At 42.6% G+C, this 25,011-nt stretch overlaps 1 protein-coding gene across 2 annotated transcripts in view; it reads right to left on the reverse strand.

Annotated features, from left to right (window-relative positions):
* Nucleotides 1-2,363: 2,363 nt before the first annotated feature.
* The window catches only part of GCLC (glutamate-cysteine ligase catalytic subunit), a 43,828-nt gene continuing 21,180 nt past the window's right edge, over nucleotides 2,364-25,011 (reverse strand). Inside the window, exons 4-16 of one of the 2 annotated variants that reach the window (XM_040643583.1) lie at nucleotides 21,874-21,987; nucleotides 20,290-20,348; nucleotides 20,048-20,181; nucleotides 16,105-16,179; nucleotides 15,531-15,647; nucleotides 14,348-14,486; nucleotides 13,791-13,903; nucleotides 13,216-13,308; nucleotides 12,818-12,922; nucleotides 5,654-5,735; nucleotides 5,467-5,570; nucleotides 5,274-5,394; nucleotides 2,364-4,007 (exon numbers count right to left, since the gene is read on the reverse strand). In XM_040643583.1, coding sequence (XP_040499517.1) covers nucleotides 3,796-4,007; nucleotides 5,274-5,394; nucleotides 5,467-5,570; nucleotides 5,654-5,735; nucleotides 12,818-12,922; nucleotides 13,216-13,308; nucleotides 13,791-13,903; nucleotides 14,348-14,486; nucleotides 15,531-15,647; nucleotides 16,105-16,179; nucleotides 20,048-20,181; nucleotides 20,290-20,348; nucleotides 21,874-21,987 — 1,468 coding nt within the window. In that variant the 3' untranslated portion in view covers nucleotides 2,364-3,795. The remainder of the gene's footprint in view (nucleotides 4,008-5,273; nucleotides 5,395-5,466; nucleotides 5,571-5,653; nucleotides 5,736-12,817; nucleotides 12,923-13,215; nucleotides 13,309-13,790; nucleotides 13,904-14,347; nucleotides 14,487-15,530; nucleotides 15,648-16,104; nucleotides 16,180-20,047; nucleotides 20,182-20,289; nucleotides 20,349-21,873; nucleotides 21,988-25,011) is intronic. The other variant, XM_040643584.1, reaches the window with a different exon arrangement.

A 25,011-nucleotide genomic window follows, 5' to 3' on the forward strand; every position in this document is an offset into this window, starting at 1 on the left:
GATATGCCGAGAGCTGAAGTGGGCACAGGCTGGGCAGTTTCAGGGCTCTCTGGAAAGAGTGTCCCCAACAGGATAGCTGAAGTGGGTGCAAGCTGGGGTATCTCCACCTCTTCCTCTTAGGAGGCATTCGGGTGGGTGCCTGGGGCCCAGGCAGGGCCCAGGCTGGAGGAATCCCAGAGCACTCCACACAGGGGGTGTGCTGGCCGGGCAGCTGGAGGCAAAGTGAATGCAGGTTAGGTGTCCTGGCAAGTTATGGGGAGCTGAAGTGGTGCATACCTGGAAGGTTTTAGGACGCTTTGTGCCCGTGTCACCTTTGTGAGATGGCTAGAGCTATGTGTGTTCACTGGTAGTGTCCTGGTGTGTGCCACCTTGGGGGCCACTTTGGTGGAAAGGCTCAATCTGGTATGGCCTAGGGGCTGGGGCTCCGAGGTGGTGGACTGGGTCTGGCCCTGCTCCCGCTCATACTATGTAGGTGGAAGGGGAATGTAAACCAGAGAGAGTTCCAGCAGCTCCCCCCAGCGTTTCTAGGGCTGGAGCCTTCATACTGCAGTTGTTCTTATAAACTGCAGCTTTTTTCCCTCTGCCCTAGAGCACCCAGGGCTGCTGGGGGCTAGGGTCCCAGGGCTCACTGAGGCAGTAGGCCGGCTCGGGCCTGGAACCCTGCTCCCATCCACACTATCAAGGTGGAGGGGTAATGTAAACTGTGCTGCTCACCAGCCTCCCATCCAGAGAGTTCCACAGCTCTCCTGTCATTTGGCAGGATTCTAGGGCTGGTTCCTTTATATTCTAGTTCCCTTTTCACACCAGTTTCTTTTCTGCCCTAGAGAAGATCAATCTGCCCCCGGTCCCTCAGTACTGTCCTTCCCCATTGCAGTTTGCAGCATCAGGGGTGGCCTTTCCCTTGTTACGGTGTCTCTGTTGCTCTTGCTGTTCTCCATGTGGCCTCCCTAGCTTTGGTGGTGCCACTGCTCAGTGAGCCCCCAGGTCTTCAGGGAGGAGTTGCTCTATAAATAGGTGTTGATTTGGTTGATTTCCTGGAGGAGGTAAGTTCAGGGTCTTCCATCACCATGCCGTCTTACACCAGAAATTGTCTAGTCTTTAATTCGAGTTAGTAATCTAGTTCCCTTCTTTTGCATGTGGCTGTTCAGTATTCCCAACACCATTTATTGAAGAGACTGTCCTTTCCCCATTGTATATTCTTGGCTCTTTTGTCATAAATTAACCAGATATGCATGGGTTTATTCCTGGGCTAGTCTGTTCCATTAATCTGTGTTTTTATGCCAATACCATACTGTCTGGATTCCCACAGCTTTGTTATATAGCTTGCAATCAAAACAAAGCTGGATGCACCATTGCCCTTTCTTAATCCATCTTCCATACTTAACTTTGTAATATTTCATTTTATAGAATGTTAAGAGTGAGTGGGGCTTTAGGCATTACCCAGCTAGTTTCAGCCTTCACTTACAAGAAAAACACCATTAGTCTGAGGAGTGTATTCCTCCCAGCAAAGGTCACCTACCCACGTCTCTGCCTTTCCAACTCAGACCTCATCAGTTACCCTTGTAATTCACATTTTTCTAAGTATCTCTTGGCCTGTAAGTTCAGCACTGTTTACAAGGAGTGTTAAAACATTTACACAAAAGCATAATGGAAGAGAAAGCAGCCGGTAGAACTCAGCCGGCTTAAGGAAAGGGAAGGAAGCCTTAAAATAAATGAAAAGCTCATTAGCAGCACCTATAAAAAAAAACCTTGCAATTAAGCAGCCTATTTATAGCTCTGAAAGGGCCCCTTATCTAAGCCCACACCACATCCTGGATTTCCACACCTTTCGTGGTTCATGTTTGTGTAGGGGGGTGGTTTAGAAAGAAGTGGCCAAGGCAGGCTTTCTCCATTTTGAACAGAAAGGCTCACCAACAGCCTCAGGGATGAGCCAGATGGTAGGGTCAGAGGCATCCTGGGACCAGAAGCTGACCTCTTACTCATCCAGGAGACCTGACGGGTAGGAAAAGCCGCCTTTGGGTTAAGTAACAGCCAGCTGTATTCTAAGTGAGTGAGAGTCTGGGTCCGGCTGTAACTGTTTCCACCAGGGAGAAGGCCCTTCTTGCTCTTCTCGGTGCTTATAGTTCTATTCCTAAAACCCTGAATTCTGTTGTGCTCAGGTGGTAAAGCTCAGGGAAGGTGGTGGTCTGGTTTTCAGGAAGAGAAGAATCCAGCCACAACACATTAGAACTAAAGACAAGTGTCATTTGAGACTTAAATTGATTTGTCTGTAACTGAGGTACAGAAGAAATCTGGGCTAATTACAACAACCCCCACCACCCTCCTTGTAGCTGTGGAACTCACACATCCGAGAGTTGTCAGAATGCTAATTCCATTCGTTTATTTCCTCATACCACAAACATTTTAGTTCATCTGCCTTTTTACAATCTGATTTACACAAGCAAACTGCAAATGAAAAACAGGCATTCTTTAATCCCCCAAAATACATGTATGAAACATCGCACAAAGCGTAGTATTTATACACAAACAGGCTTAGCTGAAGCTTTATCACGGCTTGTTAAAATTAGCATTACAGTTTAAATATTTATGCCTGTAGAAGTTTGCATAATCTACTATACATAGTTATTTCAGAAGCAGTTAGGACCTAACTAATTGGCGTGGAAAAAAAAAACCTTCAACAGAAAGCGCTAACAATTATGTAAACTTAAATTATTTACAATTAAACATGGAGGGTCCTGATTCACAAAACTTAGTGCACATCATGATTCATTCATGGTTTTCATAGAGAAGGTAAGCACTATGTGGAATATTCCCCAGGTAAAATCTAGAATGGTTTTTAGGAGAATGTCAATCTGTTTACTGGAAACTAGAAAAAAAGTAAAACAAAGACTTCAGCAACTGCCTCTGATTTGAAAATTGAAGTATATATATATGGCAGCGATCAGAACCAACAGTGGCCACAAGAGAAGGGCTGGCGCCATTTCTGACCTTACTCTTACTATGTACAGGACGAGAAACAATTCTGCCCCTTTTTTTAAATAAAAAAATCACAGCCCCCTAATCACCACAGGTGAACTCAAAGAAATAGTCTTTCTTCCTACAGACTTCTCTTTAAACTTAAGGCCTAAATCGGCAAATTTAAACAAAGCAGTACCTTTTATAACAGCCTTCAGTTCAATGGATTTTATTTAGAGGTGAAAGCTTGAGGCAGGGTGACCAAGCTGGTAGCTATTCCAATTACACAAGAAACATCATAGACAAGGTGCCAGAAACCCAAGGTTACCCTTGAAGCGTTTCAAGGGATTCAATAGTGATTTTAAGTATACAACAACGGAGGGGGCTCAGAAAATTAACGAGAACAACTGTTTTTAAAGTGATAAATTTCAGTGAATCAGGTCCCAGGTAAAGTCTTTTAAAAAACCAAACATTTACAGTAAACATCTTAAACTCTGGAATGCAGGTATAGTACAGTTACCAGTTCGTTACATTTACAAAACTGCTCGGACAGTAGGTATTCCAGAGTAAGAACTGAGAAATGTACACGCCGTTCACAATGACTTTAGATACAATGTTATTAAAATACGTCGTTAATCATAAAAATACTTTACTATGTACATGTACACTGTATAAACTCTAGCTCCACCTACCGAAGGAAAGCCTCTAAATCCACCTCTGGCCGACTGGCCCGACAGACAGTGCCGTTCTAGGTTTGGTCTTCATACCACACACGGGCTGAGGGGTACTGCAGTCAGTTCCTCAATGAAACAGTCATGTGCGTTTCCTTCTGCAGAAGGTCTAGTTGGAAGAGTCAGTTTTACTTCCACTATATTTTACTTTCCTAAATGCTGGTCCAAGTAACTCTGGGCATTCACATAATTCATTTGCGATTTGGTTACACTTTAAAATAAGGCTATAGTTCATTTCATCAGTTAAAACACTGTCTTGCTTGTAGTCAGGATGGTTTGCAATAAACTCTCTCATCCACCTGGCAACTGTCATTAGTTCTCCTGGGGGAAAAAAAAATTAAGACAACATAAGTTAATAGAAGTACCTTTTTTTTTTTAAAGTTGACATTTAGTGACCAGCATAAACACAGTCCTGAAGAAAAATCAGTAGGACCTCCTGGTGTACCCACATGGCAGAGGCTGGGGGAAAGGTCTTCCAGGGTGTTGGAAGAATTCCTCCAGGGGAAGAATTTTAGGTTGCAGGCAGGCAACCAGAGCACACATCCCAAGGTTCGATGTTACCACGCAGGGACACTGCCAGCTCTTCGGAAATGGGGAGCCGCTAAGGATGTCACGTACACGAGGACTAGAGCTAATACTGATGTGCGACGTGGAAGTTCGTTAAGACAGTAGATCCTAGGAGTTCTCATCACCAGGAGAAATTTTCTTTTTCTTCTGTCTATACAACAAGAGGATCTTAACTGAGCCTACTGTGGTAATCACTTCACAATATGTGTCAATCAAACCGTCATGCTACATATAGGCCTTCCACTTCCACTTTGACGTATGTTAATTATTCTTCAACAAAACTGGAAAGAAACCCAAAACTGGGAGCTAACATGCGTACTAGAGCAGTGTCCTCCCATTTGGCCAAAAAAGCTGTAACTGATTCAGGAACTGTAGGGTCTGAAGTTCCCAGAACCATCTTTGATCAAAGAGGTGGAGAAAATAAGGACTAGTAAGTAGACTGAATGAAAGGAAGAACTGGCAGACACGCCATTTGGGGGTATATCCTTTGTGACTCCAGAAAGTTCATGAAAGTCTCAAGGGAAATGGTGACGCCATTACCATTACTCTTACAGCTGACGGCCCCCTTGTGCCAGGCCCTGGTTAGGCACCATCAATGTGATATCAAAAAAAGAGGGGTTCTGGGGCGCTCACTGGATGGGAAACAGGTTGAAGAGCCAGGCGTCCTAGCTGTGGCTCCTGTAACCTAGAGTTCCTTAGCCCCAAAGAGCAAGCCCAGGACGAGGTACAGCAAACACCGCTGCCCAAAGTGACTACCGGGCAATCTGCATACTCTAGTTCCTTGTCTGTGCACTTACTGATGGCTCGCTGCTTTACGAACCAGTAAGAGGAAAAGCACTGCTAATTAAACGGTCAACGATTTAAAGGTGTATTCCACTGCAGAGACCTCGAATGTGAAAAAGAATGCACTGATGAAATACGGTATACTTGAAAAGACTACGTCAAGAACCGTTAAGATGGTAAGATCGTACGGTTCTGCCTACTTTAAGATTTAAAACAAGAAAGCAAAGGATGCCATACCAGATGCTCTCTTCTTAATCAGCTTCAGGTAGTTCAGAATACTACATCTGGTGTCCACATCCACCTCCATGTTTTCAAGGTAAGAGTTCAGAATCGGGATCAGCCCAGGAAACACACCTTCCTACGAGAAGCAGGACACGTCGTTAGTGCTCCAGCCACGGGCGCAGCCAGTGGGGCGCGCAGCAGGCCCTACCTTCCCGTTGATGATGGTGTCTATGCTCATCAGGGCGTACTCCTCCACCGCCAGCTCCGGGCTGTTCTGGGCCTTGCCGTAGCCATCCACCACGGTGTTGCCACCTGCCGAGGACAGGACAGAGGCGCTTGAGTGGCCTGTTGCAGCCCACAGGAAGTGACCGGAGAAATCCAAGAGAACGTAGTACCTTTGCAAATATCTTTCCTGAAATAAAACATTCCCTGCAAGACAGCATCTCGCTTCTGTGCAACTTTCATGTTTTCATCAACCTAAGGGAGAAAAATAATCATGGCAATGTCAGAACATTCTCGATCCAACACAGAAGGTGTGGTGCCATCCTCGCTTTTGCAATTAAGCCTCACCCCGTAAGAACCCTACTTTCCCCTTCGACGCTTTCTGTTGTAGGAACAGACTTTTCACTTTTATGTGGGGCCTGTGTCATCCAACCACAGATCAACATGGGCTTTTTAGTAAGAATGGGCGAATTCTAAGTTTACTTTAAAAAACACCACAAAAACTTACAGGCTGCCTGCACTCCAAAGCACCTTTGTGACTAAGCCTAGTAGGAAATCTCTGGAGGGCAAGGGGTTGGTTCTCTTCACACAGCACAATGACTCACCCAAGATGCCAGGTAACCAAAGGGAGAGAACCCAGAGAGAACTTCTGGTTCGCTGCTGTGCCCTCCCTACCACTGGGGTTTGGCTGCCTCACTGTGGTGAGGAGAGGAAAAGAGTCAACAGGTTGTCAGATACGGAATAAGGTTAGCCCTCCAAGAACAGAAGATCCATCTGGTAGTTCTGGCCACATCAACTATACATGAGCCCAAAAAACGTTTTTAAAAACATATACCCAGGAGCGCCTGGGTAGCTCAGTTGGTTAAGCATCCAACTCTTGATCTCAGCTCCGGTCTTGACCTCAGGGTCATGAGTTCAAGCCCCATGTTGGGCTCCATGGTGGGCATGGAGCCTACTTAAAAAAGAAAAGAAGAAAAAGGGAAAAAAAAGAAAATATATATATATATATATTCAGCAGTAAGGCTGGATCATGTGGTATGCCCAGGCCACACAGCAGACCAGTTAAATCAGAGCCTGTGATTATGGGTCCCAGCTATCCGTATCTTTATTTTATATCAAAGCTTTGTTGACACACAATGTTATATTAGTTTCTGGTGTACAAAACAGTGATTCAACAACTCTATCCATTATGCTGTGCTTGCAACAAATGTAGCTCCCATCTGCCACCATACAGCGCCACTGCAGTACCACTGACTATGTTCCCTATACTTCATGCTTTCTCTGTCCTCCCTAGGACTTAGTCACTGATGACTGGAAGACTGTGCCACCTGCTGCCCTTCCCCATTTTGCTCGCTCGCTCCCCCACTTCCTTCCCTCTGGCAACTATCAGTTTGTTCTCTGTATTTAAGGGTCTGATTCCGGTTTTTTTTGTTCATTTTGCTTTTTTAGATGACACATAGAAGTGAAATCACAAGGAATTTGTCCTTCTCTGACTTGAATAATACTCTCTAGGTCCATCCATGCTGTTGCAAATGGCAAGATCTCATTCTTTTTTACGGCTGAGTACTATTCCATCGTATACATGCCACATCTTTTTTCTCCATCTGTTGATGGACACTTGGATTGCTTCCGTGTCTTGGCTACTGTAAATAATCCTGCAGTAAACGTAATAGGGGTGTATGCCTTTCTGAATTAATGTTTTCATTTTCCTTGGGTAATACCCGAGTAGTGGAATTACGAAGTCATATGGTAATTCTATTTTTAATTTTTTTGAGGAAGCTCCATACAGTTTTCCTCAGTAGCTGCACTAACTTACACTCTCACCAACAATGTACAAGGGTTCCTTTTTTTCCACATCCTCGCCAACATTGTTATTTCTTGTCTTTTTCATTCTAGCCATTTTGATGGGTGTAAGGTGAACTCACTGTGGTTTTGATTTGCACTTCCCTGATGGTCAGTGATGTTGAACAACTTTTCATGTGTCTGTTGGCCATCGGAAGGTCTTCTGTGGAAAAATGTCTATTTGGGTCCTTTGTCCATTTTTAAATCAGATTTTTGTTTTTTTGTGTTTTTAAAATATATTTTGGATATTAACCCTTATCAGACATAACATTTGTAGAGATCTTCTCCTATTCAGTACATTGCCTTTTTGTTTTGCTGATGGAGTTTCCTTTTCTGTGCAGCGGCTTTTTAGTTTAATGTGGTTCCTGTAGTTGATTTTTGCTCATTTCCCTTGCCAGAGGAGATGTATCTAGAAAAATATTGCTAAGGTACATGTCAAAGATTACTGCTTATGTTTTCTTCTAGGAGGTTTATGGTTTCAGGTCTCACATTAAGGTCTTCAATCCATTTGCAGTTGATTTCTGTGTACGGTGTAAGAAAGTGGTCCAGTCTCATCCTTTCGCATGTCGCTGTCCAGTTTTCCCAGCACCATTGAAGAGACTCTCCCCATTGTATATTCTTGCCTCCTTTGTCACAGATCAACCTCCTAAGAGTGGATTTATTTTTCGGCTCTCTATTCTGTTCCACTGACGTGTGTGTCTACTTTTGGGCCAATACCTTACTGTTTCAATTACAATAGCTTTGTAGTGTATCTTGAAATCTGGAACTGTGATACCTCCGGCTTTGTTCTTTCTCAAGATTGCTTTGGCTGGTTGGGGGAGGGGTTTTTTGTTGTTCTAAACAAATTTTAGGATTATGCTATGAAAAATACTATTGGTATTTTGATAGGGATAGCACTGAATCTGAAGGTTGCTTTGAGTAGTAAGGACATTTTAACAATATTCTTCCAGTCTAAAAGCAGGGTAGGTCTTTCCATTTGTTAGTGTCATCTTCAATTTCTTTCATCAATGTTTTCTAGTTTTCAGAGTACAGGTTTTTCACTCCTTGGTTAAGTTTATTCCTAGGTATTTTATTCTTTTTGGCTTAATTTTATACAAAATTGTTTCCTTTCTGCTTTGTTATTAGTGTATAAAACTACAACAGATGTCTGTGAATTTCATATCCTGTGGCTTTACTGAGTTCAATTATTACCTCCGAGTTTCTGGTGTAGTCTTTAGAGTTTCCTACGTAGTATCAAGTCATCTGCAAATGAGTTTTATCTACTCCTTACCAATCTGGATGCCTTTTATTTTCTTGTCCGGTTGCTAGGACTAGGATGACTTCCAGTACTATGCTGAATAAAAGCGGTAAGAGCGGACATCCTTGTCTTGTTCCTGATCTTAGAGGACAAGCTCTCAGGTTTTTCACCATTGAGTATGATGTTAGCCAGGGGTTTTCATACATGGCCTTTACTAAGTTGAGGTATGTTTCCTCTAAACCCACATTGTTGGGAGTATTCATGAATGGATGTTGAATTTTGCCAAATTTTTTTTTGCATCCACTGAAATAATTTTTATCTTTCACTCTGTTAATGTGGCGTACCACATTGATTGATTCGCAAATCATCCCCAGAATAAATCTCACTTGGTCATGGGGAATGATCCTCTTAATGTGTCTGCTAATATCTTGTTGAGGATTTTGCATCTATGTTCATCAAAGATATTCTCCTACACTATCTTCATCCTCTTCTATTTTTTCCAACAGTTTTAGGGAAATAGGTATTAACTCTTCTTTAAATGTCTGGTAGAATTCACCTGTAAATCCATCTAATCCTGGACTTTTGAGTTTTTGGATTATCAATTCATCTTCGTTACTAGTATTTGGTCTGTTCGGATTTTCTATTTCTTCCAGATTCAGTTTTGGAAGATTCTACTTCTAGGAATTTATCCATTTCTTCTTGTTTGTCCAATTTGTTCGCATATAATTCTCTGTAGTAGTCGCTTATAATCCTTTGTATTTCTGTGGTGTCAGCTGTTACTTCCCTTTCATTTGATTTTATTTGTGTCCTCTTTTGCTTGAGGAATCTAACAGTGTTTCAATTTCATTTATCTTTTCAAAGAACCAGCTCTTGGTTTCATTATCATCTTTTCTATTTTTTAGTATCTGTTTCATTTATTCCTGTTCTGAGCTGTATTTCCTTCCTCCTACTAACTTTGGGCTTTGTTCTCCTTTCTCTAGTCCCTTTAGGCATAAGGCTCTTTGAATTTTTTTCTTGTGGTAGGCTTGTGTCGCTGTAAATTCCCACTTAGAACTGTTTTTTTCCCCACTCTGTCCCCCAAATTTGGACCATTGTGTTTTTATCTTCATTTATCTCCATGTACAAAAAACTCCTCTTGATTGTGAATTCTTTATTTTTCCAATGACTTCTTAAGACCCTTAAAGTAGAGCTTTTAACACTTTTTAGTCTGTTTCCCCTAATGAAATCTTAGGAGAATCTTAGCATGCATACACTAAAGGGTCATGCTGAACTAGGATGGATGGTGCGAAGTCTTTGATTACTGAGGCTGTCTCCCATACTCAATTTCTACTGTTATGGTTTTGTTTTTTTAAAGAAACACATGACCTCCTGAATAATCTAGACACTTCTAGGAACATATCCAAATAACAGTCTAAAATTCCATCATGGCTATCAATGGGTTTTCATTTCGAATATTTTTTTTCTTACTCTTGACAGAAGTTCATAAAGATCACTGTTTTAAAGAGAAATTCATAAAAGCAAAAATTAAAAGTATGTTTTACTACTGCACTGTAAATTCTCAGTTTGACTGCTACGGTTTACTTTAAAGCTATGATTTTCCCTTTAGAGACTAGCTTTGCCAGCATCCTAGTTTAGAGTTCCTCTAAAACCTATGAGGAAAGCAATTTTAAATTTCCAACAGTTAGATTTCTCTTGACCATCTTTTTGTTGAATTATGGCGGGAATGCATCCTGTTAATGGTGTTTACTTTTGAGAGGTGAAGATTTTCCTTAATTTTTGTAAAATCTTCCTCAGGGCACTTGGAAAAACATGTGCTGTGGTAGGAGATTTGTGACAAGGACTGTACAAACCAGCTTCTTAACCGTGCCGTTTAATTCCCCAAAGCCTTTCTCTTTGGTTATAGGGCCTGTCAGAGACTGAGTAACAGGTAAGGCCCTCTAAGTGATTTACCTCCAGGAATCCCACACGTTCTTACAACAGCCCACTTACCCCAATTCTACACATGCAAACAGAGGCACGGAGATGCTAAGTACCTTGGTCAGGTTAAAAAGCCAGTGAAGAGTGTAGGTGATTTATGAGCTGAATGCTCACACTGCAGCCATGTCAGAGCCATAATACTATAGTGCCTTGAATTCTTTCATGCTTCTAAAGAAGTTCTGCTACGCATTGAGGTACAAAACAGAAATCATGGCTCTGACATTATTTTGGAAGAATAGAGAAAACTGCTTTCTCTATTGAATAGTTTATCCTCACACTTTTGTGTCTGTTATCAATTTTGTCATTTCTGCTATCTCTTTAAAAGGTCATTATCCAGTTCTTTGTTTTCCATAGTTGTCCTTGTTTTAGGGATGCAAACACCCTACACCATTATGATGCTCTTTTTTTATCATCTGTTTTAGCTTTGTAATAGGATAGTTTAGTCTGTTCAAATTTGTCTTCATCTTATTTTCACCATTTTATGTTCTCTGGGCTATACCATCGTACCACTCCCTTGCCCTACCCACAACTTTTGCAGCACTGGAAAGGTTCTGGGCTTTTTCCCCCACTCCTTTTAACATTTCTATTACCTTAGTCTACCATACATCTCCTTCCATTATCCCCTTGGTAGGTAAGAGTTCTGGCATACTTTCAGCACTAGTAATCTATTAAGTTTTGATAGAATCACCTGGAATTTCAAGTTTGGGAAGACAATTCTGTTTTCCTTACCCTTCAGGATTCTGTAGACTTTTAATGTTGGAGAGGAAGAGGGACTGCAACTTTTTTTTTTTTTCCTCTTCCCTCTTGGTGTTATCTGATCTGAATTTTCTCTCCCATTTTCAGATGGTTGATTTTTCTCTTTAGGATTCAGAAATTCCTAGATTTGGGTTCTTTAAATATTTCTGTCTCATCCTTAATAGAACTTTCTTGAGTGAGAGTCTATTTCTCAGATTACTGGATCTCATTTTTTATATAAAGATCATTCTCGTCTAAATGATTGTAAACATTGAACTTTTCAGAGGAATTCTCCATGTTTCAGTTTTTCCACGATTTCCATTTCCTTGTCATCCTGCTGAGCTCAATCTCAATTTGGTTCCTAAGTTATTAACTTGGATCTTTAATAACATTGGCTCTACTGGTGAATATAATGAGTTTTAGAAGCGTAGCTTTTTCTAAAACTCTTCTCCAAGAGCTCTCTCATCAATAATGCTTGTTTGTTTGTGACCTTTCTTTAGAATTTTTTCAAGGGCATTAAGAATTCTTTCCAGTTGTTTGAACACTATTCAGTCCTAAGCTTTTGGACCTGCTTTTACCATGTACACGTTTGGTCTGTATTTGGAAAGCCTCTGAGAAGAGCACTAGAAGGGTAATGGGCAGAGCAGGGGCATGACTGAATCACTTTCCGCTGATGTGCGTCTTACCTCCATGGGTCGGAATTCTACTCTCCATCCAATATCGGAGTTTGGAGGAGGGGGGCTTAAATCGCATCGTCTGCGGGTGGGGCAGGTACAGGCTGGAGCTGCCCCTCATGGAGAAGGAGGGAGCCAGGTGGGGCAGCTGCTGCGTTAGGCGTTCCTTCCCTCCGCGCTCGCTCTGACAGGGCTGCTCCACCTCTCCTTCCTCGGCAGACCCCTCACTCAGCCGAGCAACCTCCTCCAGCCACCTGCTGTGCCTGGGGACCCACTGGCCCAGGAACCAAAGGGCTCCACTTAGTTAGCTGCCGCCTCACAGTCTGAATTATTCCAGGGCTCCGCTGGGAAACTGCTTCCAGAGAACTCCTTTTTTGGTTGTTGTTGGGCTGGAGCTGATTGTCCAATCTATCTTCTCTAGAAATATATCCAGTTCGGTTCCACGGAGGTGACCCTTCCCTGCATCCCCACAGTTACATCTGCCCCCTCCTCTTTACTTTTGCTATCATAACCAGAATGGCATTTGGGGGAGGATGAAATCAATCTGTGGATTCTCTCCAACCATCGTCTTGAAATGTAAGCCTCTAGAAATAGTGATTCAAAAGCAACCCTAAATCTCGTTCACATGGCCTGAGGAGCTACTGTTAGCACTTGTTGGTTTCCAGGAATCTCTACCAATGCTGTACCATAATCTACAGCGTAAGCTTTGGTGGAAAAGGGAAAAGAGAATGGGTACGGTATAGGAGAGACATTTTATTCTAAATGGTGAAAATTCTCAATCAGGTCAGATCTAAAACAAATATTATAGGTAAATAAGCAACAGATAATCTGTAGATACCCAAACCCACTGCTATACTGAAACGCATTCTTACCTTTGATAGTGGAATGAGAAAATCCAGTTTGTATGAAAGGATCACCCTGGTAAGCAGCACCACAAACACCACATAGGCAGAGTTCTCAAAGTCTGTTAACTGAACCTAGACAAGAGCAGGAGCCCAGAGAAGTTATGGAGCAATTACACAAACCGGCTCTTCCCCGACAGACCCCTCCTTAGATCTTGCCACGCCCAAGCCAGTGCCTACCTCACCACGTGGGGCTTGGAAGCCCTGTGTCCACAGTCTATTCTCAGAAATCAGTCCTAAGCTTTTGGACCTGCTTTTACCATGTACACGTTTGGTCTGTATTTGGAAAGCCTCTGAGAAGAGCACTAGAAGGGTAATGGGCAGAGCAGGGGCATGACTGAATCACTTTCCGCTGATGTGCGTCTTACCTCCATGGGTCGGAATTCTACTCTCCATCCAATATCGGAGTTTGGAGGAGGGGGCTTAAATCGCATCGTCTGCCAATTTGTGGACTGAATATTCTATAATAAAAAAGCAGAAAACCAACTTTCCACGTGTCCAGGAAAATGTTAAGATGGTTTGATACTTGGTAAGGGAAGATTATACACTGTTGATACCCAATACTCTTTAATTTACAAATACCAAAAGGTACAATTTAAGATGTCCTCGACATGTGACCTGCTAGGAAAACAAACAAGTGTTTAACAGAAGTTGAGTGATAGGTTGGCAGCACAGAAATAATTGATGCCATTTTTTTATGCAGCATGTCTGAATTTTTCAACTTTGTGCAAGCAAGAGAAAATAGTGAAAAAATGCAGAATCAGAGATATAACTAGTCAGAATTATAAAATAAGGTACGTTAAACCATTCCAAAATTTCTTAATTCTTTACTGCACCAGACAATGAAAGGCATCGGAATGCCAATTCCTAACTGCTCACAGGTACAGAAAATGGCCTCCATCTTGGTTAGTGAAGTGAAATGCATTTAGAACAGAAGAGATACCTCAAAATGGTCAGATTCATTGGCATCATCCAAGTGTATTTTCTCTTCGAACAGAGTCAGGGGGTCTCTAATGAAGAGATGAGCAACATGCTGGGCCAGGAGACGATCGATGCCTGTCAAGAGAGGTTACACCAGACTCCTGTCAAGGTCCCGGGCTCCACTGTGTCTAAGTCCAGTAAGAAGACAAGACAGCTCAGCAAGTTTGAAGACAGGGCATCTAGAAGCTCAGGAAATGGCTGGTTTATTCAGTATCCGCGTGCGCCCCAGGGTTTTATCCTACAGACCCTGAGGAAGTGCCAGAGTTTTATTTGCTACTTACACAATGCCTGGTGGGGCACTGGTGTGGACCTAAATACAGACCTCCAGAGTAAGTTCCTTTGCTAAAAGTCAAGAAGATCTCACAAATATTTGGAACTTGAAACTTTAGGAACAAGCAGCCTCATAAGAAAAGTTAAGAGACTTCACACTAAAAATAGAAACCAGACCGGAAGTCAGCAAAAAGTTCTAAAGAGCTCTGAAGAACCAATCAAACCCGGAGAAAAGGAGTGGCTGCTCACCTTCCTGCAGGAGTTGTTCGTAGATTTCCTTATCTATTGTCAAGTCGATGTCATTGTATTTCTCACCGCACTCAGATAAGTAACTGTCTATCGAATCGTATCGGGACTTACTGATCCTATAGTTATTGTTCTTCAGCGGCTAAAATTGAAAACAATACGCATGAATGCCATATAAAATGCTCCGGAAATAAACTAATGCCCCATATACTTCTACTTAAATGCTTTTATATTTTATATATAATAGTTATATAAAAATATCCAACCTTAAGATCCTGAAAAAAAGTTATTAGGGAAAATTATGTCTTTTAAAAATTTGGAAGTAACTTAAGTAGCTGTTCTCTGATATGATTTACATATCACTTTTTTTAAAAGGCAGTTTGCCTTCATTCTTACTAAGCCAGGAAAATATATGCCAAGGTTGAAAGCAAACCTATTAACGTAAAAAAGAGCTGTTAACATCATTTCTCCTTTAAGGTTTAATTCTACTTAGGCAGCACGCTCGACAATTTATGAGCACTTACATGAAGACAAGAGCAGTAGCAATGCAGCCCTGGTGAGAACATCAGAGGCACTTGAAAGAGCTCATTTAAAAACCATGTCCAGGTCTCGGTTCTGGAGACACTTGTTTATTCGATCTACCGTGGGCCGGTGTCTATTTTTAAAGCTCTCCATAGGCGGTTTTGATGCACACTTCAGGTTGGAGAGGTGCACGGTCACAGTTCAATATGCAAACAAGAGGCACTAACCTACCCTTATTAGGCAAACCTAACCCTTTATACGGGGCAAAATAATCTTTGACCACAGATTCCACAGCAGAAAGCACCATATACAAAGCGCCCGCGGGGTGCCAGAAAGCCTTTTGGTAACAACAGCCCATCGGCACTTACTTCCAAAATACAGGAAGAAAGCGCCACTAAGTTTTAGAAGAGGATGAAACAAATACAGATTTCAGCAAGTGATGAAAATTCCTTACCCCAACCAGATCATGCTTCCCATATATTCACCCCAAAACAAACACTAATGACATCAAAGACAGGCTTATAACCTGTGAATTTCTTCCCACATGCGACCAGCCCACTCAAGATAAAAATTTAAGGGAGACTTCAACATTGTAAGTAGTTACAATAACCCCATTTTACCCACTTCGTTTTTTAAAAAGGCTATTAAGGAAAATCACTCCCACCTCCAGTCCTCTCTCCTCCCGAGTTCTATCATCTACAGATGCGGAAATCACTCCCCAGCGACAATCAATGTCTGACACATAGCCTCGGTAAAAAGGAGACGCAGCGCTCAAAGCCATCTAAAAACAAACAAGAGTCAGCACCTGCAGGTTCGAAGTGTCACTCACATGCTGAGAAAAGCACCATGCAATTACCTCTGGTCTAGAAGAATCGGTTTAGGTGAGCCCCATGGGAGTTCTAGTCCTCTGTGCCTACTTTTTTATAGTGAAAGACACCAGAAGGGACTCAAATCCCTCGACGGGATTCATTTAAATCACCCCCTCTGTCACGTGAATGGGAAGGATGGGAGAGCGGAAACAGCTACACTCCAACTTGACACTTGAACACCCAGATGTCTTACTAGCAACAGTAAACTTCCACAGCTTGGAGTCTTAGTCCAGTAGCTCTAAATGCATACTATTTATGTTAGTTCATTTCTGAATAAAGCCTTTACCGGACTTAAATGGCACAGAGTCAGCAAATGTTGCACAAGCACTCTCTCTACAAAGAAGTCTTTAAGATGTCGTTTCTACTTACGACAATTGGACAGATAGTGGCCAACTGATCATAAAGGTATCTGGCCTCAGATATGCTGCAGGCTTGGAACGTTACCTGTTTAAGAATTACAAGTTATTAACAACGACGAATCAACATCCTCCCCAAGGAGTCGAGTCTGAGAAGGATGGTGGCCGGGGAAGACAGAGGGCATGGTGTGCAATGGTCACTCTACGGCTAGTAACACTTATTAACACAGTTTTGCTTAAAAGTTGCCTTGGATGAATTTTGCCAAACAATGGTATTTGATCACACTCACATATAAATAGCCATTTCCTAAATTAAATAAGATTAAAATGTCAGGAAAGGAAAGGAAGACACTAGGTAAATGGCAAGTTCAGCAAGGCATCTCCTCTTCTGCTGGCTTATCTCCCTCGACAGCATGCCCCCACACTTCAGTTAGCTCAAGGGTTAGAGAAATTTTGGTACAGAAGGACAGAGATGCTCATGACTGGTTTCAAAGCTCACTGGTGGCAAGTACAAGGAATAGCCTGGGACAGAGCAAGCCTGGAGGAAGGGAGAACAGGTAAGATACTCAGCTGACAAGGATGTAACCCAAGAGGGCTGCAGGAGGAGGCATACCAAAGTGGCAGTCACTGGGGGCCAGTGGGTATAGTATAGAGAATGAAGGCGTGACTCAGGTTTTGGCTTGGGTGTTCCTGAGACAGACAGTAAGCAGAGGCACCAAGACACAATGGGCATATGAAGGAAAGGAGCAGGTAAAGAAGCCCTTTAAGTGGCTGGGTCTCCAGGGCTGATGACCAGAAGACAAGTCTGGGGTGAAGAAGTACTTAGGGAGTAGTAGGCTCAGATAATGTTCTGAAGATGGGCAGGATCACCCAGGAAGCCTGCACAAGAGGGGTAAAAGTAGCACATTTCAGAGTTAGGTAGAGAAAAAAAAATCATATTGTTCATTAGCACTAATGTTCTACAAACAATTACCCAAAAGAAACCAAAAAAGTCCTGCTTGCTTTGGGATGCGGAGCAGTGGAAGGGACTAGGAACACAAATCCTGGTTGTGTGAGCATATCCATATTAACTGCAAATAGGGAACAGTTTTCCGGTCCTCTGTTGTTATTTAATAATATTTTGAATTTAATGTTGGTGTAGAAAGTAATTTAAGGGCTTAATCCCTGAAAGAGTAGCCAAGTATGTTTATTGTTATAATCCCAACCTGTTATTTCCCATAGTTTTAGCCAGGTCTCAATTTTGCTTTTTTAACGAAGAACTTCTATGAGGAGACTCACTTGTCTACCTGGAGAATTATATTCATGTCGGTGTGGTCACTAACTACAGAAAAATATTTAGACAACTTGCTATAATTTCTGTTAATGATTCACTGCTCTATTTTAATTAAAATGTATTAGCAATTAACCAGCCATTATAAATTAATTCAACACAGAGAAGAGCTGTGTCGCAGACCTCAAGGAATAAGGGTATCAAAGGTTAAAATAAGAGCTCTTAAGAAGGGTTAGCAATTAGGTCACTCTACAGCAAAACAAGGGCAGTTTCTGCAAAGAGATGGAAACTCAGAAATCAGCTTGTGCAAGGCTAAGGATAAAATGGGAAGTGAGGAAACGTGAGACAGTAAGCCAAGTATTTACACACTTCTCTGCTGGGACAGATTGGCTTCTCTTAGATGACCTAGTATATATTAGACAATTCACAGGCAAATCCTGGAAGAAAGTATGCTTAAAATTCGCACCTGGAATTCCATAGTTAAGTTACAACAGCGAAGTGACTTAGTTATTCTAAATATATTCAGTAAGTGGCTTCAGCACTCTAGAGCTAATGTAGCTACAAATCAAACAGGACATGACTATGGTAATGGCTGGGGGTAGTGGGGGGGGGGGAAGAGTTCTTATGCCTTAAAGTATGAACAGTTTTGGCTTCTGGTGTTCCTTTAAAGTATCTCATAAGAGGAGAAGCAGTGTCACTAGGAAACAGAGGGGAAAAAAGAGCAAGTATGAAAAATAGATGTTAGAAACTTAGATGTCTAATCTAAAATTTACCTAGAACCCACTTCTGAAGCCACCTGATTTTCTTACAGAGGGAAAAAAACCTATTACAACGTGCACGAACTTATGATTCCTGAAAAATTCCCCAAGAGTCAAGCATTCGAGTGTGGTTATGTGACTTTTTTGTTTTGTACAGTTAAGTCTTCCACTAACCTTAAGAAATTGTAACATTTTCTGCTTTAACAAGCAGTTTCTAGTTTTCTACTTGAGAGACGCAAAGTAGGGTGTTTCCTGTGGTGAGGTATGGAATTCATCTCCTTTCCCATACACTTTACGTGATTTGTGCTAATAATTTTTTGAGTATTCAAAGTAGGGTCTTGGACAACAGAAAGAAAACTTAATCCTGAACCCATGAAAAAGAGTAAATTTGGATGGAAAATTGTATCTACAGGTAATAAAAATGTTAACTACCCACCATTAGAACCCTTTGTATGGTGTTTCAAGGGAAAGACTGTCCCTTTGGAACGAAGTAACTGTACTGTCCCTGGCAGGGTACCCTGGTTTAATATTAAACCAAGAAAAGGCAATCAGTACTCCAATTACACTGATACAATTTTAAAGCCATGCACTGTAAGTTCTAGAGCTTAATGGTTCCTTTTAAAAACATTTGTAATTAAGATAGAAAAGCAGATATGCAAGTGAAAGTCGAAAGATCTCTTTTTTATGAAATGTGACCCTCTGTAACAAAACTTACTGGCCTATGTTTGTTTGGAAGACCACACACTTTATGCCGCCTGTGTATGTCAGGAAAACCAGAAAAAAAAACTATGGTTATATAAACACATTTAGCATGGAGAAATCTGACTCTGGCTTTCAATTTCCATTTTACAGAGTTGTAAAAATAAGCGCATCAGAGCTTTATGTGCAAGAAGGCATGTGTCTACACTGCAGCTGTCTGAGATGATGGGAATGCTGAGTTTTTTGGCCTCTGCCTGGACCCGAGGCCCCGGGCCTCACATGGGGGCCAGGTTTCACACCACTCCAGACCTCTGAGGACGTTACTTCTAATCTTCTGAAGTTATCAGAAATGGATACAATCACCTTAGACAATAACAAGTGACCTTTTTATCTGAAATTTGAAATTTTCACTTTATACTCTGTGCAACTCCTACTCCTGTTCTCACACGATTTTAAGCAAAGTAAAGGTTAAAACAAGCACTTCTGTTGATAAAAACAACGAAGTATAGCTTAGAGTCAGACCTAGAAGGGGACTTAATACAAACCTTCCGGTTAACTGGGGAGAAAATCAAGACGCCAAGAAGTAAGGGGAGCTACCCAAACCCCGAAGGAGCAGCAACAGCTGTGGCCCGAGCGCAGGCCCACCGCTGCCAGGTGGGTCCCGTGTCCGGCCACCCAGGTCCCTGCCAGGGGCACCAGCCATCTGACTAGATCCACGGGAAGTTTTAAAGGAGGAAACAGAGAAAGGCTGTACTGCCTCCTGTGTCACTTCGCCAGGGGCAAGGCAAACACGGGTTGCTCAGTAGTTCTTTTTATACCACTAGGCGGCCTTGCCTGAATATGAACGTTTGGAGTCCAAACAATCCTTCCCTTGGATCCCAAGGTCACGGGAGTACATCCAAAGTTCACTTTCAGAAACAGAGATCTGAATGGTATTATAAGCTCTAGGCCCGACCATCACTGGAAAGAACAGAGGCAGGGATCATGGAATATTTCACACTGTAAGTAACAACCACTTATCTTTGTAGTAAACTGGAGATTCCATGAACTCTCCATCAAGAGATAGCTACCAATGAATTTACTAAAAACCACTGGTTTTCAGAAAGGCACACTTTTAGCTTTCATTTAAACCTGATTACAATGTAATTGTAAAAAAATGTGTATTTAAAGAAGTTAGTGAGTAGAAATGGATGAAGGCACTCTGCCTCTCTGTATATTGGAATCAATACCTGAAGACAGCAATTGCCCATCCCAAAGCCCATGGCATCCATGTAAATATGATCAGGCTTAGAAGCTTTGGCCGCCTCCTCATCCTCAGGAAATGTTTCTATAAACGGAGACGGTGTATTCTTGTCCTTAAATACTGCAGGATTAAATTTAAAAAAAAAAGAGAGAGAGAAGGGTGACATTCAAGGATTCAACAGCGATTCCCCAGGTGTCTCTCCCATCCCGCCAACCACTGTGGACTTACTTGGTACATTGATGACAACCTTTTCTCCTCTCCTGTGTCGGATATTTCGTGTTAGGGTACTGAAACAGACAACCAAACGTCATAAATCGGCCACCTAAGAACCACCATGCAAAAGAAGAATTTGATCATATAACATGTAAATAGAATGAAATCCTACCTCAAACTAATTCTCTGAGGCAATCCTATAGAATATTGATGTGGATCAAGGTATTCTGAGGGAATATGCTGTGAGAAAGCTCTGTGTTACCACCACTTCCTCTGCCCCTTGCTCAAGAATGCCATGCTCTTCCCTGTTCAACCCCGGATACCCCAGCTCCCTGTAACTTCTCAAATCAAACTCAACTGTCTGGGGTCTGCCGTGGTCTGGTCTCACCGTGTTTCTAACACTCCCCATGTCTTCCAAAAACTTCAAGCTTTACTATTCACTTTCCCTAGGCATCTCTGGAGCCCCAATACCTTGTTACTATCCCTCCCAATTGGCAATATGAATACCTATCTTCTAGACCCACAGTGTCAAACCAGAAGCCACCAGGCACACTGTGGCTGCTGTGCACTTGAAATGGGGCTAATCCTAATTAAAATATGCTGTGATGATAACATACACACCAGATTTTGAAGACTACAAAATACAAAAATAAAGTACAATGTCTTATCGATAATTTTAAAATACTGATTACATGTTGAAGTAATTTTGGATAAACTGGATTAAATAAAATTATAAAATTCCATCTTTCTTTTTTACTTTTTTCATGTGACTGTTAGAAAATTTAAAACAACATCTGAGGCTAGCATGATTCTAGCAGACAGTGGTGATGCAGACTCCGATAGCAGACCAGCTCTTTCCCATGTCTGCCAGGATCTCCTCAGAAGCATCCTCTTTCTCCGAGGAGGGTCTCTGATCCTCCTTCCTACCTTTGGGAATCCGGCATAGTATCTTTCCTTGCAGCTGAATCTATTTTCCCCCTGGCACACTATAACATTTGAAGTTGGGGACTCCATCTATAAATCTGTTCCCCCCCCAGACTCTGCATATAGCAGATGTGCAGACCTGTCAAAGGAATCAATACTGACAAGTCCCAAGGTCCCCACTTGCAGGTCGGGACCCTCAGTTTAGGATGACAGAGGAGACTCAAGGTACAAAGCAAGATCAGAGTGGTGTGGGCCCTGAAGCCACTTTAAACCCAGGAATGAAACTACAAACTACCAGAGCTAGAAGTTAATAGAACAGAAGGTAAAGAGTTGTACATATTTTGCCTTATTATGAAGGGTATATTGAGTAGAATGTGATCACATGGAGAGTGGGAAAAAAGGTAGGAGTAACTAAGAGGAAACATCCCCAAATAGATGTTTATACAACAGGGCTGAAAAAAATCTGTATTCTAAAGACAACAGTGGCTAAGCCAACAACTAAGATGATTTGTAAGACGGGCAAGTCAAGCCGTGCTCTAAGAAGCAACGTTCATTACAAAAGGAGCCTGAATTCAGTAAGCGCTCAACAAGGATTCTAGAAAGAGGAGCGCCTTACTCTCAGCAGGCAGGGTAAGAGTGAGGGACATCTGCGTTTAAAGGCGCAGCCATACTCACCTGAAGCGGGGGTGCTTATTTATGGCTTCATCAGGAAAGAAGAGGGACTTGGAAGCTCCTCCTTCAACCGGATTGGGTTTGAACTCTGGCAGCGTGAACCCAGGACAGCCTAATCTACAACAAATTGAAGAACTAAGTAGGTAGGATTTGTTTTCAAAAGTTAATAATGTCTCGCCATCACCGCACCTTAAGAACCACCCACACCTGTCTAGCTTCCCCCCTACAGGGGGTCTAGCACATGAATGCTGTGTGAATACTGTGCTCTACAAACACCCCCTTGTACTTGGTCTTCCCCACCAACATCTTTTGCGATTGCAGCCTGTGAGAGACTTTACCAGAGACCCTCCATCCACTCAGGATCTCCAGAGTGCTGTTCACGTCCTAGCCATCTCTTCATTTAACAGCGAGGACCAACAGCACAGAAGTCCCTCAGCTAGGTCACATCAATGGTCACAGGCTATGGGTTCCCCCTACATGGGGTCTGCTGGTCTTCCTTTACCAGCTCTCATTTCTGATTGTATTTGACCCCTGCACATCCCTACTGCCCCCCACCTGTCGATAAGCTTTGTTCAAGTATCTAAGGGCTCTCCTGCTTTCTGCCTCTACAGATCACCTCAGGAGTCCCTCAGGATTAGGTAGCGTCTCTGCAGGTGTCCCCATCCGCCCCTGAGATCTCCCTCTGATGTTTGAAACCCAACCCCATTCTCTTACTTGACCTAACCAAGAGCTTTAATTCCAACACAGAAAAAGGAACCTCTGTCTTCATCCCTAAACGTAAAGCTCAAATTCCACATCTAGCTCTTCAAGTTAAGAATTTTAAGGTCATTGTTAAATGCGCTGTGAGAGAGGACAAAGACCGACAAAGTTCGTGAATGCAAAACAAGGGAGGCTCTTGTCAGGGCTTTAGATCAGTGGTAGGAAACTCTGGGCTTAAGAGCCAAGACTACCCATGCCTTATGGTTCAGCCCCTACCTTTTATAAAATAAAGCACCTGTTGGCTGCCCATATCCGTCTTGTGAACAACAATGGAATTTGCTGATCTTATCTGGAAAACCATTTCCAGCTATAATGAGGGTTCCTGAGAATTCTTGCAGCTGTGTGCATTATTTACTAGGAGCCTGCAAACTTTGGGGAAGTCCTGTAAGAGTGGCAGACTTCAGTCTTGGGGACTCGGAGGCAACCAGAATTAGGCTGAATGGAGGGAGAACGAAAATGTGTTTGGCAGGACAAAGACAGTCAGAACTCCGATCCTCAAACTCCGACAGCCCTGCTTTCCTCGCAGACCGGCACCATCCGACAGAAGCTTTGCAGCACGGGAAGGTCTCATGTCCACACTGTCCAATCCAGTGCGTCCAATACATGCACCTAGCGAGCACTTGAACTGAGCCCCGTGTGACTGAGGAACTAAAATTTCCACTTCAGTGTCATTAATTTAAATTTAAACATTCACTTGGCCACTGTTTTGGATTATAGCTCCATGACAGAGTTTTGTCTCTTCACAGAGAAAAATCGCAGTTTACACTTAAGAAACCAAGTACTCCTTTCTCTCTTGACACCACAACAAAACTTTCCTTATCATTTACCACTGATAGAAGGTGAGGCTTCTTCAACTAAATAATAATTATTCTTGTTTTGTTTACAAGCCCAAAAATACCCTCCCATCAAAAAATATGAGTAAGCTTTTTAAAAAAATTAGATTTGTAGAATAAAATTTATTCCTCTGTCTTAGCTCTCCCTTTATAATAACTCCTACTGCTTTTAGGATAGCAACCTAAATTCTCAGCTAACAGGATCTGGCCCAACAACCACCTGCCCAGCCTCCCCTTCCCTCTCAAGGTCCCGGCCCCAGCGGCCAGCCTTCTTCTGGTTCTCATGAGGCTCTGCGCTCTCCCTGTTCATCCTGGGACGTCTGCCCACTCTGCTCACCCTCCCTAGGCTGTCCCTCCCCTCCCCAGGCTGTCCCTCCCCTCCCCACTCCCAGTAAACTCCTACCGGGACTCTGGACATCACCCCAATCATCTTCCCCACTTCGCAGAGTCCACCTGACAACCACGTCCCACTCTCTGCTCCGCATCTTTCCCTCACAGCACGTCCTCAACTTCATATTCCCCGGATCTGTGGCCATCTGGTCCCTCAGTCTCGGCAGTGGCAGAGACTGTGTCTGTCTCTATTCATGCCTGCATCCTCGCACTGCATGGGTCTGGCATGCAGCAGGCACTCAATTATCTGAGTGAAAGGCAGAGTCATGATTTTTTTTTTTTTTTACCTTCTCCTTAAAACACTAGGGCAAAGGACTATGCCAACTCTCTTCCAAGCAAACCTGCCCACCCTCATCCGGCTGGGGCCTTTCTTCTGCAGGGAAAGGGGAGTGGCCTGCATAAAGGAATGAAGCAATCACAGAAAATATGACATGTATCTCTAAATGTCTGAGTTGCTTAAATAGGGTTTCAACCATTTAGATGTTACACTGAAGATTTTTAAAAAAGAAAATCCCAAGTGTCCTTCCAAGACCAGTGGTAGGTCTCCAAATGCCTGTGTTTATTATGGACATTTATCAGAAAAAAAGAGGGAGGGTATAAAAATAGTTCTAAGTGTTTCAGTCTATGGATACCAATCCCCAAAGAGTTTGAACCTTGAGGAGGTAAGCATACTTTGCCGTAATCTGACAGATATCTAGCACAGATAAGTCAGATTTACAAATTTGGTAGAACTGCATTCCTATGCAGAGCTCCTATGTATGACTGTACAATATTTACGTACTTAATTCTAAGCCAAGAGCATAGCTTCACTATTTATGTTTTCTTTATATTTACTTCTAGGAACTTTTGGCCATAACTAGATTTGATGACAACCCGTAAGTTTCCTTTTCAACACAAGACTCAAACATGGCCTAATGACCCCCTCATTCATAGTTAGGATGTATCAACAGTGGACTGGGAGCACTGATGCCAGCTCTCCACCAGGTGACCCTCCCATCGGCCACCAATACCAGCATTCGCCAGCAGGCAAACAGGCACACGGAAGCAACAGAGTCGAGCGAGAAGAGCACCATCAGGCTCAGCTACGCCTTACGGGGTTAGAACCGCTTGGCAGACGCACTGCTCCCTCCACCCCAGCCTCGGGTGGATGCCGCCACGA

The sequence above is a fragment of the Ursus maritimus genome, unplaced genomic scaffold, assembly GCF_017311325.1.
Source record: "Ursus maritimus isolate PB19 unplaced genomic scaffold, ASM1731132v1 scaffold_29, whole genome shotgun sequence".
Lineage (NCBI taxonomy): Eukaryota > Metazoa > Chordata > Mammalia > Carnivora > Ursidae > Ursus > Ursus maritimus.